Source organism: Bactrocera neohumeralis, unplaced genomic scaffold (assembly GCF_024586455.1).
Source record: "Bactrocera neohumeralis isolate Rockhampton unplaced genomic scaffold, APGP_CSIRO_Bneo_wtdbg2-racon-allhic-juicebox.fasta_v2 cluster10, whole genome shotgun sequence".
NCBI classification, from domain to species: domain Eukaryota; kingdom Metazoa; phylum Arthropoda; class Insecta; order Diptera; family Tephritidae; genus Bactrocera; species Bactrocera neohumeralis.
The window spans coordinates 1,932,018-1,944,130 of record NW_026089623.1 but is presented as its reverse complement, the minus strand read 5'-3'; the positions used below and the strand labels follow the sequence as shown (position 1 = coordinate 1,944,130).

At 38.8% G+C, this 12,113-nt stretch overlaps 1 protein-coding gene across 16 annotated transcripts in view; it reads right to left on the bottom strand.

Moving 5' to 3' along the window:
- Nucleotides 1–12,113, bottom strand: part of LOC126764847 (uncharacterized) — a 117,491-nt gene that overhangs the window by 39,679 nt on the left and 65,699 nt on the right. For 8 of the 16 annotated variants that reach the window (XM_050482446.1, XM_050482441.1, XM_050482444.1 and 5 more), the window contains 3 exons: nt 9,709–10,249; nt 9,096–9,591; nt 8,471–8,552 (listed from right to left, as the gene is read on the bottom strand). The exons of 7 other annotated variants lie outside the window; for them this stretch is intronic. In XM_050482446.1, the coding sequence (XP_050338403.1) occupies nt 9,957–10,249 (293 nt within the window). In that variant the 3' untranslated portion in view covers nt 8,471–8,552; nt 9,096–9,591; nt 9,709–9,956. Of the gene's footprint in view, nt 1–3,098; nt 5,222–8,470; nt 8,553–9,095; nt 9,592–9,708; nt 10,250–12,113 lie in introns of those variants that run through there. One more of the 16 variants, XM_050482451.1, reaches the window with a different exon arrangement.

Genomic DNA, 12,113 nt, shown 5'->3' with positions numbered 1-12,113 from the left:
AACTTCTGAAATGCCTTCAACTGCTTGTCGCGCAACTCGAACTTAGCCTCTTTCCTGAGTAGATCCGACAGCGATTTGGCTATTGCAGCATATCCATCGACAAATCTTCTAAAGTATGATGTCAATCCCAGGAATCTCTGCAAAGCCTTCTGGTCATGTGGCAATGGGAAATTCCTAATCGCTTTCGTTTTTGCATCAACCGTCTTCATATAACATAGCCTAGAAAGTCTATTTTACTTATAAGGAACTGACATTTGTCCCATTTCATCCGCAAACCATATTCTTCAGCTCTTCGTAGAACTCGTTCTAAACTATGTACGCCTTCAGTGTAATCCTTGGAGGGAATAACTAAATCGTCCATGTAAGCCACCACAGTATCGTCTTGAATAAGATCTCTAAATACTGCTGAAATAAACCTTGAAAAAACTGCCGGCGAATTCGATATACCAAAAGGCACGTATTGGAATTCGTATTGCCCGTTGTATATAACGAATGCGGTGTACTTCCTTGAGGAAGGCTCCACTGGGACATGGAAAAATCCATTCCTAAGATCTATTGTCGTAAAAACATTAGCACCCTGTAACTTTTCGATAACATCGTCGATATTTGGCATCGGGAAGTTATCGCGAACTATCTTTGTGTTTAATCGCCGATAATCGCAACACAAACGTTTCTTTCCATCTTTCTTCCAAACTAACACCACTGGTGACGCATAATTTGAATTACTGGGTTTAATGATCCCATCCTTCAACCATTCCTTAACTTGTTCATCCACTTCCTGTCTATCGGTGTATGACATCCGTCTGGGATTTTCATATACTGGGGTGTCATCTGAAAGTAAGATCTTCATCTCTACTGGCGAATTCGAATTGCTTGTAGGCTTATAATTCGCTACCATTCTTCTTTGTTGAGGTGTAAAAGATCGACTTCGCCCACAGGTACCTTCTCCATTCCTGCGACCATACACAGGGTTCCAAACTCTTCGCTCAGTTCAGCAATCCTGTTATTACCTTCATCAATTGGGTTGCCCCTAGTATCAGAACCCATCTCCGCAGTCTCATGAACCAACTTCGAACTCGCTTCTGAAATCTTTTCTCTCGGCTCCTTAGCCACAACAGCGCCCTCGCTCTCATTGTCTGCTACCTCCAAAGCCCTTCTATCATGGATTTTCTTGCGATACTTCCTAATGGCTTCCATATACTGCTCCTCATCTTCATGCATCCTTGTGCCCACGTTTACTTTCACATCAAACTTCTTAGGCTTCGCTGACCCAACACTGCGATCTTTCCTTACTGCTCCAGTATTCAACTCCTCCTTGTTCTGTGGCTTTTCCTCCACCTTCTTCTGCCTGAACTCGGCGCCATCTTCAGTAACGAATAAATCGACTTGCCTCAGAACGTCGTTACCAATCACGAGCGCATATTTGATGTCTCGCTCCCTCACTACGTGAAATTTTACTTCCAACTTTATGTTGTCTACCTGGATGGATGTGGTAAAGCTACCTATTGTAGTAAGTTTGCTGGTACCGATACCCATCAACTGCCGCTGTTAATTACTTAAGTCAACATCCAGACTAAGTATGTTTAACGTATCGTAACGTATAATACATAAGTCGCTACCTGTGTCGATTAATGCCGACGCAGATTTTCCGTTGAAACTTACATCCTTAAAAATCAATCCACTCCGCTTCTCCGATTTTACGATTTCTCCTTCATCCGTCATATTATTGACGCTGCTTTGTTCCGATTTAGGAGTTTTCCTTCCTGCCTTACAGTTAGCTGCACGATGACCCTCTTCACCGCAATTGTAACACGATGTGTTATTGCGTGGACAACTTCTCGCGAGATGTGATGAATCCCCGCAGACAAAATATTTCCTGTCAAATGGAAATGCTTTCTGGAAGTCCTTGTTTGGCGACGATGCCCTCTCCTGGTTCCCATTCACGGGTTGTGACTGGCTGTAACGAATCTTCTCGTTCCTTGATCTGCTCCTTCAAATCCTGTATAGTTTTCCCCTGGTATAGGTTACTTTTGTTCGACCTTGAGTCCGGTATGCCTTCGATGAAATATTCTATTAGGCTTGAGTCATCTAGCTCTATCGGTTTCCCCAACTCCATTAAAACGTATAAATATTCTCGAAGATCTTCCCCATGTCGCTTCCGACGACTACGTAAAGTACGGTGTACTTCAATCGATGATAATGCTATACCAAATTCCTGCCGCAGCGCAAGTTTAAGTGAACTCCAACTGCTTATTCCTCTCTGGCTTCTTATACAAATCTTTGCCGCACCCTTCAACAGTTGTTTTGCGTAGATGAATTTCTGCAGCTCGTTCCAATGCACTGCTGATGCGTTTGCCTCAAAATCCTCAAGCCATTGTTGGAAACTTGGACGACCTGTTCATTTAAACGAAGTCATTGAGTCCGCAACATCTCGGAGAGTAAAGTTGTGGTATTCGACTCTAACCTCACGCACACTTCGTTGGCTTGCTACCTCTTCCACATCAGTTTCGAAACCGTCACTCACAGTCAGGCCGAAATGCTCCATCAGTCTGTCTTGTAGTGTCGCTTTCCGTCCAATAGTCGATAGCCCTAAATCGCCTAACCTTTCCTTCAGACCGTCAACAGTCAGCTCAAAAATTTCGTTGCGGTTCATAATTTACACTGTTGTACAAAAAATCTATAGCATTCTAAAAATCTTATTTTCAATAATAATATTTCCTTTTAGCTTGCGTTACAATATTCGCTTTTTCGCATACAATTCTGATAACTTTTATGTTATTCAATTCGATAGCAACATCCGCGTTTACAATTTCCGTGTACAATTTTAATAACTTGTTTATTAAACGAATTTTATTACAATATTCGTTTTAATCTTTCGCGTACAGTTTTGAAGTAAAATATTTTCTATGATTCGGATTTTATTACAATATCCGCATTTAACTTTCTTATATTCTTATATATCTCATGTAAGAATTAAAAAAAAACGTATTTTAATTAACAAAAGTTTGTTGCGATATTCGCCATAAGGTTTCACAAAATTTATACAAAAACTAGCTGTTACCCTGTGCGTTTCGCTGCACCTAAATCGAGTAAAACTATTAAGGGTTTTTACTTTGTGTTTTATTTATTGTTGTAAAACTGTTACTTATTTATAACACATTTATAAAACATATTGGTACACAACATTTTTGGTTTTTCCACCTGGCGCGTAAATGAATAAGCACCTTGGTGTTCCCACTCTCGAGCATGCGACGAACAATTGGCCGTGGGAGAATCACGGTTCTTCCAAATTGACGCCGCACACTTGAAACGTTTGCCCATGCGATTTGTTGATGATCATCACAAAGGCAAGACGTACTGGGAACTGCAAGCGCTTAAATTCAAACGGCATGTCCGTTGGAATCATGGGAATGCGTGGTAAGAGTACAACTTCACCTGCTGCCTTGCCATTTAGTATTGTTGCTTCAATCAAATTTGGCCACAATTTTTTGACTGAAAGTCTTGTGCCATTACACAAAGTCGGTGGCTTCAGATTTCGTAGAAGTATAATGGGTGAACCGATTTTCAGGACCAAACGATGCGGTGGCAGACCGGGGGGATCCAAAGAATTCAAGAATTCAGTTGGATAATTGACTACTTCATCTTGATTTAAAACGCTATCAATCGATGTACATATATGTTGTAGCTCCTCCTGGCAGTTTTTCTTGAATGGCAAAATTGATTTCGTTGACGTGTACATTTTTCGGTGCCAATATTGCGCATTCACTTAAATAATCGTGGCGTTGATAGTGTTGAACAATATTCGGAAGTACACTTTCAATCAATTCTTTTTCGATTGTAAAAGTGTACAAAAGTTGTTCGGCAATGTGATCAAACCGGTATCATCGATTGGTATTTTGCCTTCGCCAATGTCCAACAACTGCTTCGAAAACGCCGCTGCGGATCGATCATTTTGCAATTGGACTCGCATGTTGATGGTAACAGTCAGCCTTTGAACATGTCTCCACAAACATACGTTTATTTCGTCGGCAGGAGTTGATCGAGGAATGACTGACAAAGTTTGCAGAAAATCGCCGGATAATAAGACTAATGCTCCGCCAAAAATTTGTTGCTTTTTGGCGTAAATCTTGCATTGTTCTATTGATTGCTTCTAATGACTTTTTGTTAGCCATTTGGCACTCATCCCATAGAACTATTCCAGCTCCTCGCAAAACTTTTGCCATTGTTGAATTCCTCGATTTGTTGCACGTTGGTGTTTCAACGACTTGGATGTTCAACGGTAATTTCAACGCAGAATGTGCTGTTCGGCCGCCACCAAGTAGAGTAGCAGCGATGCCTGACGAAACAATTGCCAGCGCAATTTTCTGCTGTGACCGTATAGTAGCAAGAATCAAAGAGATCAGAAACGTTTTCCCTGTACCACCGGGCGCATCAAGAAAGTAGAATCCACCGGCGTTATTGTCAACCGCTCGTATAATCTTATCATAAGCGTTTTTCTTCTGAATATTCAATTTGGTAATGTTAGCTTGTATGAAAGCACGCAATTCATTGCAATCGTATTGTTGTTCACGTTGAAGCTCATGGTCAATGACTGGGCGCAGTAATGCCAAGTTGCGCTAATGGCTTATTCGCAATTGTAAGGCACAGATCTTCAACCAATATCAAAGCAGAATTATACATTTGTAATGTATATAGCAAGTCTGCGTCCGATGCTCGATTACGCGCCAAAATTAATAAGTCCTCGATCATGCAGTCTTTGTACTTATTCCAGAGTTATTGCGGATTTGACCGAAGGCATGTAGATATTATTATGGCGAATAGTACGCGTATTTGTATTGGATGAGATGTGAGTGATGCGTCATGAAGTACGGTGTCCCAATGCATATCATCTTCTAACAAATGCAATCGCTGACATGCTTCACGATACGTCGCACACAACTGACCGTCAACAGTTTTCAAATCATCAAATGATCTTGGTCCGGTCACGTTGACTAAGAGCAGACGCAAATAAAAACATTCGGCGTTGTTCGGATGGATGGTGTAAATGCGTCTTATGGCATCGGTTTTACGGACATTTGGATAACCGTCAACACGCTCCCCTTGCTTTCGTCGTTGAAATGTTTTCGATGATGGATTGCAAGTGAAATTTTGCGGTATTTCGGAATATAGCAATGTTCTTGCAACTCGAAAAAGGTAGTTAGTGTTGTCCCCGGTGGTCGTGCTAGAGTATGCATATTTGAAGTACATAAATAAAAATATGCATATTTGAAGTATATAAATAAAAATGGAAAAATTAACCTAAAACTACATCTTAAACTATGTATTTTACCCACACACGCATATGCAATAAGACCCACCAACAGTGTATTTGCGAACCGCATGGAAGCACTTACGAAACAATAACAACACTCACTTGCTTTGTGTGTGTTGCACGGTCAGCAGAAAAATACAAAATCGGTTCGAATAAATGTAGCAAATGGATGGAATTAAATCTGGAAAAAACACACAATGTTGAAACACTTTTTTTTACACACACCGCGCATTTTCAAGCGACAATCGAACCGCATGGCATCACATATGAAACAACAACAATACTCACTTGCTTTGAGAAAAATACACACAATGTTGAAACATTTTTTCATATACTCAGTGCATTCGGAACACTTACGTTCTGTATGTCTTGTTAGCTGGACAGTCATCCATAGAAAGAACGAATGACAGGCAAAAACGATCAACATGCGATGTCAATGTTTGCCAGTTGTTTTTTTTTTTTTTTTTGCAAAACGTGCAATGATACACACATTAAATTTCTTATGTGCACCCTCCAAACAGACCCCAATCACCCCTGAAAATTTCATTGAAATCGGGCAAGCCGTCTAGGAGGAGTATGCGAACAGGAAGTTTTGCCACTTAATTTTATATATATAGATATTCAATCACTTATTACGTTACTCAAAAACTGTACAATTGTATATATATCAAAAGATTTAACTGTTTTCCCCATTGGAATGTGACGCCACCTCCAACGATGAACATGACTTTACCGTACGCACTGTATAAACCCGCCGTTACTGACGCTGATGCTGCTGCTACTGCTACTACTGCTGGTGCTGTTACTGCCACTGCTGCTGCTGCTACTACTGGTGCTGCTGTTACTGCTACTGCTGCTCCTGCTACTACTGCTGGTGCTGTTACTGCTACTGCTACTACTGCTGGTGCTGATACTGCTACTGCTACTACTGCGTCTTCGCCGACGCTGCGCCTTGTTACTAGCGCTCCTTTCGCCAGCTAGGCTTTGCCACTCGTCCGTTATGCGGTTTGGATACCGCAATTTTCGCGCACCACGGATCACTTATAGAAATGAACGCGTTTGAAAAGTCAAAAATTTTCACTTTATTGCAAATTGTTTACGCCAAATAGCACTTTAATCCCGAAATCCCTTTTCTGACACCACTTATAGGATGGCCGATTAAATCGTTACTTAAAACACCGATATAAAATGAATACAAAGAACTTTATTAGGTTGCTAATATGACCGCAAAGAAATAATTGTGATCTGTTATGGTCTTGTGCGGTCTTGTGTGGTCCTGTGTGGTCCGTGGTTGCCGGTGGTCTCGCGTGGTCTGTCCAATTGTCTGTCTTTAATTCGTCTTCATACCTACTGTTTCGTTGTCATTCCAGTCCGTTCACTGCTGTCACATCTGTTCTCTACGCAGTGTTGCATTTCTGTTTCAGTCTTATTGTCCGTTTACACAGTCCTACATATACATACATATATGTATGTCCAATATTACATATTTATATTTCATACAGAGATTTAATACGTAAGTATGTTTAACAATACTCAGATCTGATTCTTTCTTTTCGCGGCTTCTTGTCACTGCGAACATATATACATACACATGTACATATATGCGGCGCAGTTATACAAATTTTATATACATACATATATACATACAAATAAGTGAACTTGAAAAAATTACCTGCGGTCGGTTAATTCTCTTTTCGTGGTTTTTTCGTACGAACATATATACATACATATATATAGTACATACGGGCGCATATAAATATAGTATATACAATATATACTGAAAAATATACCCGATCGACATCGGGTACAAACTATATATAACAGTAAATATAACAAAAAAGGATTTTTATAACATAACTAGTGTTACCCGGCGCGCTTCTCTACGCAAAAAATTGATTGCTTAAAAGATTTGATTTCTTAACACAATAATGAAAAAGAAAAGCAATGCCCAATTTAATACAATTGTATACACAACATTTTTTGTTTTATTTTGTAGTGCATAAATAAACAAATTTTTCGTGGCTCCAACTTTCGAACATGCAACGTACAGTTGACCGTGAGAAAAGCAAGCTTCCTCTAAATTAACTCCACACATCTGGAGCGTTGGCCCTTGGGCTTTGTTGACGGTCATAGCAAAAGATAGCCGAACAGGAAATTGAAGACGTTTAAATTCGAATGGCATGTCGGTTGGTATTAATGGGATGCGCGGTATTAGTACAATTTCACCTTTTGCTTTGCCAGTGAGAATTGTTACTTGAATTAAATTTGGCATCAATTTCTTCACTGAAAGTCTCGTCCCATTACAAAGTTTCGGTGCATTAAGATTTCGAAGAAGTATAATCGATGAACCAACTTTCAAATTCAAATTATGCGGTGACATGCCTGTTGGTTCCAAAGAATTTAAAAATTCAACCGGATAATTGACTGCGTCTTCATCATTCATAGCAGTATCAATGGATTTATACGTTTCCGAATTATCTGGCAATTTTTCCTGGATGTGGAAATTGAATTCATTGACATTGACATTTTTTGGTGCTAAAATTGCACGTTCTCGTAACCAATCATGGTTATTATAATTTTGAGCAATATTTGGAAAAACGCGATCAATGAGTTCTTCTTTTGATGATACAATTATTGAAAAATTATTCGGTAACGTGATAAACCCATTTTGATCACTTGCCATTTTTCCATCGCCAATCTTCAGCAATTGCTTTGAAAACTCACGTGCTGAAGAATCATTTTGAAGACGCACACGCCACAAAAATGAACTTTTCAAACATGCATTAATTTCATCAGCTGGTGTTGATCTCGGAATAATTGGCAACGTTTGACGAAAATCACCAGATAACAATATTAATGCACCGCCAAACATTCTCCATTGGACATTCGTCCCATAAAATAATGGATGTTTGTTGCAAGACTTTAGCCATTCCAGAACTCCTTGAAATATTGCATGTTGGTGGGCTACCAACATATGATGATGGTAAAATTGTTAAACGGCCGATATCATTCACATTTACATCATTGATTATTGCGTCACGCAAATGTATGTATTCCTCTGATCTTAATCGGGCTTGATTGTAACGGATGAAATTTAATCGCTCACTTTCAATTTTGGCGTACATATCGACGATATATTGATGCGAAAGTTGATTGCATCGCAAAATAAAATTTGTTTCTTGAGGGCGAATCATCAATCGGTACGAATAAAAATTCATCGCACTGACTTTTTTTGTTGATTCTACATGTATTGCAAAAATTAATTAGCGAATGAAAATGATTTATAAATTATATTTAGCACATTTGCGTAAATTGCGGGAATTCCCGTCATTCATGTTTCCTCCAATAAAACAATTGCGGGAATTCCCGCGCTATTTGAATAGGGCTTTTCTACCGTCAAAAATGGTTCACTTCTTAGCACTGCACATTTTTAGTGTTGGTAAAGTCGTGAACTACCATCCCTGACAGGCCAACCGCAATTCAAACAAATTTAATTTAGGGAATCCCCATTCAAAGTTAACGTGCCAGTCATTTGTGGTTTGTTGAGGGGAAGTTTCAATAAAACGAAATGCGGGAAATCCCGACAAAAGTGCATAGGAAATTCATGTGGTAATGGCGGGAATTCCCTAATTTTTTCAGACTATTTAAAAAAATTAACCTGTAGAAAAAAAACGGGAATTCCCGCTCTTCAATTTTGTATGAAAAAATTAAGTGATTATCTGGCAGCCACCCGCTAAATTCAAATGAACGCGAACGTGTTAAACAAAATAAAATGTATATGTACCAGTTGTTGGATTTATCATTGGTATGTTGATGTGATAGCCATCGTCCCCTCTCCAAAACAAAATGGGGTATTGCAATGCATCATAACAGCGATGGAGTTCTGAAATACGTTGTAAATTCTTATTTCTACGATACAAAACAATGTCTCGTGACTGAAAATGTTCGCCAACCACAACAATGGCTACTTCATCAATCGTTGGTGCATTGAATCGTCTGGTGTGCTCCCCAATTGGTGTTTTATCGGCTTTTATTATGATTTTGTGGCCATCGGAGGGCATCCGTTCGAGTGCCACTTTAAACAATTTCACCAATTCATTGTGTTGATGAAAAAATGTTTGCAATTCATTCACTATTGATCTTCTCGTATTCGTCGAAATTGCACAGCGCTGATTTAATTCACGATTCTCACCATCAATGAAATATATTTGCAAAAATTTATGATCACCATCTGGGAATGGTAGCAAAGACCCAGCTCTATGGTATATTTGACCTTGAATCTGTAACGGTCGAGAAATATATATAGATGATAACGGATCTTAATTTCTAAAAACATCGAACACAGGGACGGCACATATATTAAAAATGATATTGCTAATTCCACACGAAGAAATCACCTTAAACGTCGGCATAAATCCATCTTTTATAATATTTGTAGCTCCAAAAGATGTCATTTGAAAGCATGAATTGTATTTTTGAATATTTAAGAGGAAATGCTTTGACGTTGGCGAATTACCAAAAACAAATGAATGCAAAGGTTTTGGCGGAAGTTCTAGCACCGGTAATTTGACTTTCCCACCAGCACAACACATGCCAGGCGTTTCGTTTATGAATTTAAATGCTTTGCAATGTATACATTCTATATTCATCTGGCCAATGTAGGCATACATGCTGTAATCAATGGTGGCATCGTAATTGAAGCCGCGTGTTCCATTTGACGTATATCATAAACGGACGTACGCCCACGACGGTTTCTTGGTGCTTCACTATTATCCAAGTGAGTTCTCCGTCTGTGTCGTTGTGTTTCCATTTCATTTCGTCGAACACGATCTTCTTCACTTTGTGATCTTCGATTTAACGCTGTAGCATTTGATTGACGTGAACGTCTGCCAATGTTTGGTCGTCTTGAACGTGGCATTCTTTCAGTACAGTGTATGACTAATTGAATGTAAAAGCAGTACATTGAAAATTATTTCTAGAAAAAATTATACATTTAATTCAAACTTCAATGTGTGTGCGTGGCAATATGAATTCACATACACTCACACTGGACATAACCTCAATTGTGCAAATAAAGAAAACACTCACCGGAAAATAAGGTCAAATTAAAATTGTGAAAATTATGTAACGCTTGGCAATTGAACTATATATATAAAAATGAAGCAATTAAAATACAATTAAAAAAGAAACACATGGTTAACACTCACCAAAAGTATGTTTGTTCAAAATGAGAGCAAGATATAAAAGAACTCAAAGCACATAAGAAAACTGTCAACTGAATTCCAATGACAGCAAATTAATATTCTGTTCGCAATGAGAGCACGATGTAAAATTGATAAATCGTATTGCAAATACTTGATTTTGGTACAGTGTATTTACTCACAAAAAATGTCAAACTCAGGAACGGCTGCACCAATTCCAAACAAACTTCACACAAACTACCTCCTTATAGGTAGGAACGAACTCTAAAATTTTTGTGTCAATCGATTCGGCGGTTCTTGAGTTATAAGATTACCAAGGAAATGTAACTTCTTTTTATATACATATATAGATTAAATATTTGTACAAAAGTGTATTGTCACATATGTATGTATCGGGTGATTTTTTAAGAGCTTGATAACTTTTTTTTAAAAAAAAACGCATAAAATTTGCAAAATCTCATCGGTTCTTTATTTGAAACGTTAGATTGGTTCATGACATTTACTTTTTGAAGATAATTTCATTTAAATGTTGACCGCGGCTGCGTCTTAGGTGGTCCATTCGGAAAGTCCAATTTTGGGCAACTTTTTCGAGCATTTCGGCCGGAATAGCCCGAATTTCTTCGGAAATGTTGTCTTCCAAAGCTGGAATAGTTGCTGGCTTATTTCTGTAGACTTTAGACTTGACGTAGCCCCACAAAAAATAGTCTAAAGGCGTTAAATCGCATGATCTTGGTGGCCAACTTACGGGTCCATTTCTTGAGATGAATTGTTCTCCGAAGTTTTCCCTCAAAATGGCCATAGAATCGCGAGCTGTGTGGCATGTAGCGCCATCTTGTTGAAACCACATGTCAACCAAGTTCAGTTCTTCCATTTTTGGCAACAAAAAGTTTGTTAGCATCGAACGATAGCGATCGCCATTCACCGTAACGTTGCGTCCAACAGCATCTTTGAAAAAATACGGTCCAATGATTCCACCAGCGTACAAACCACACCAAACAGTGCATTTTTCGGGATGCATGGGCAGTTGGCCACCAAGATCATGCGATTTAACGCCTTTAGACTATTTTTTGTGGGGCTACGTCAAGTCTAAAGTCTACAGAAATAAGCCAGCAACTATTCCAGCTTTGGAAGACAACATTTCCGAAGAAATTCGGGCTATTCCGACCGAAATGCTCGAAAAAGTTGCCCAAAATTGGACTTTCCGAATGGACCACCTAAGACGCAGCCGCGGTCAACATTTAAATGAAATTATCTTCAAAAAGTAAATGTCATGAACCAATCTAACGTTTCAAATAAAGAACCGATGAGATTTTGCAAATTTTATGCGTTTTTTTTTTAAAAAAAGTTATCAAGCTCTTAAAAAATCACCCGATAGATACGCACATTCCCAGTAGCAAAATAATTCGCTACTGAAAAAAGTAAGCGAGTTGGTAATGGGTTGCGGAGCAAGAAACGAAAAAAATTTCGCTTTAAAATCGTTGTTGTTATCTTTAAGAAATGTGCGAATTTTATTCATATGAGTTGGTCATCCGCACAACTGATCGACCCAGCCCTCTGGGTATGTGAGCGCTTCAGTACTACTTTTTTGTTGTTGTTCTTTT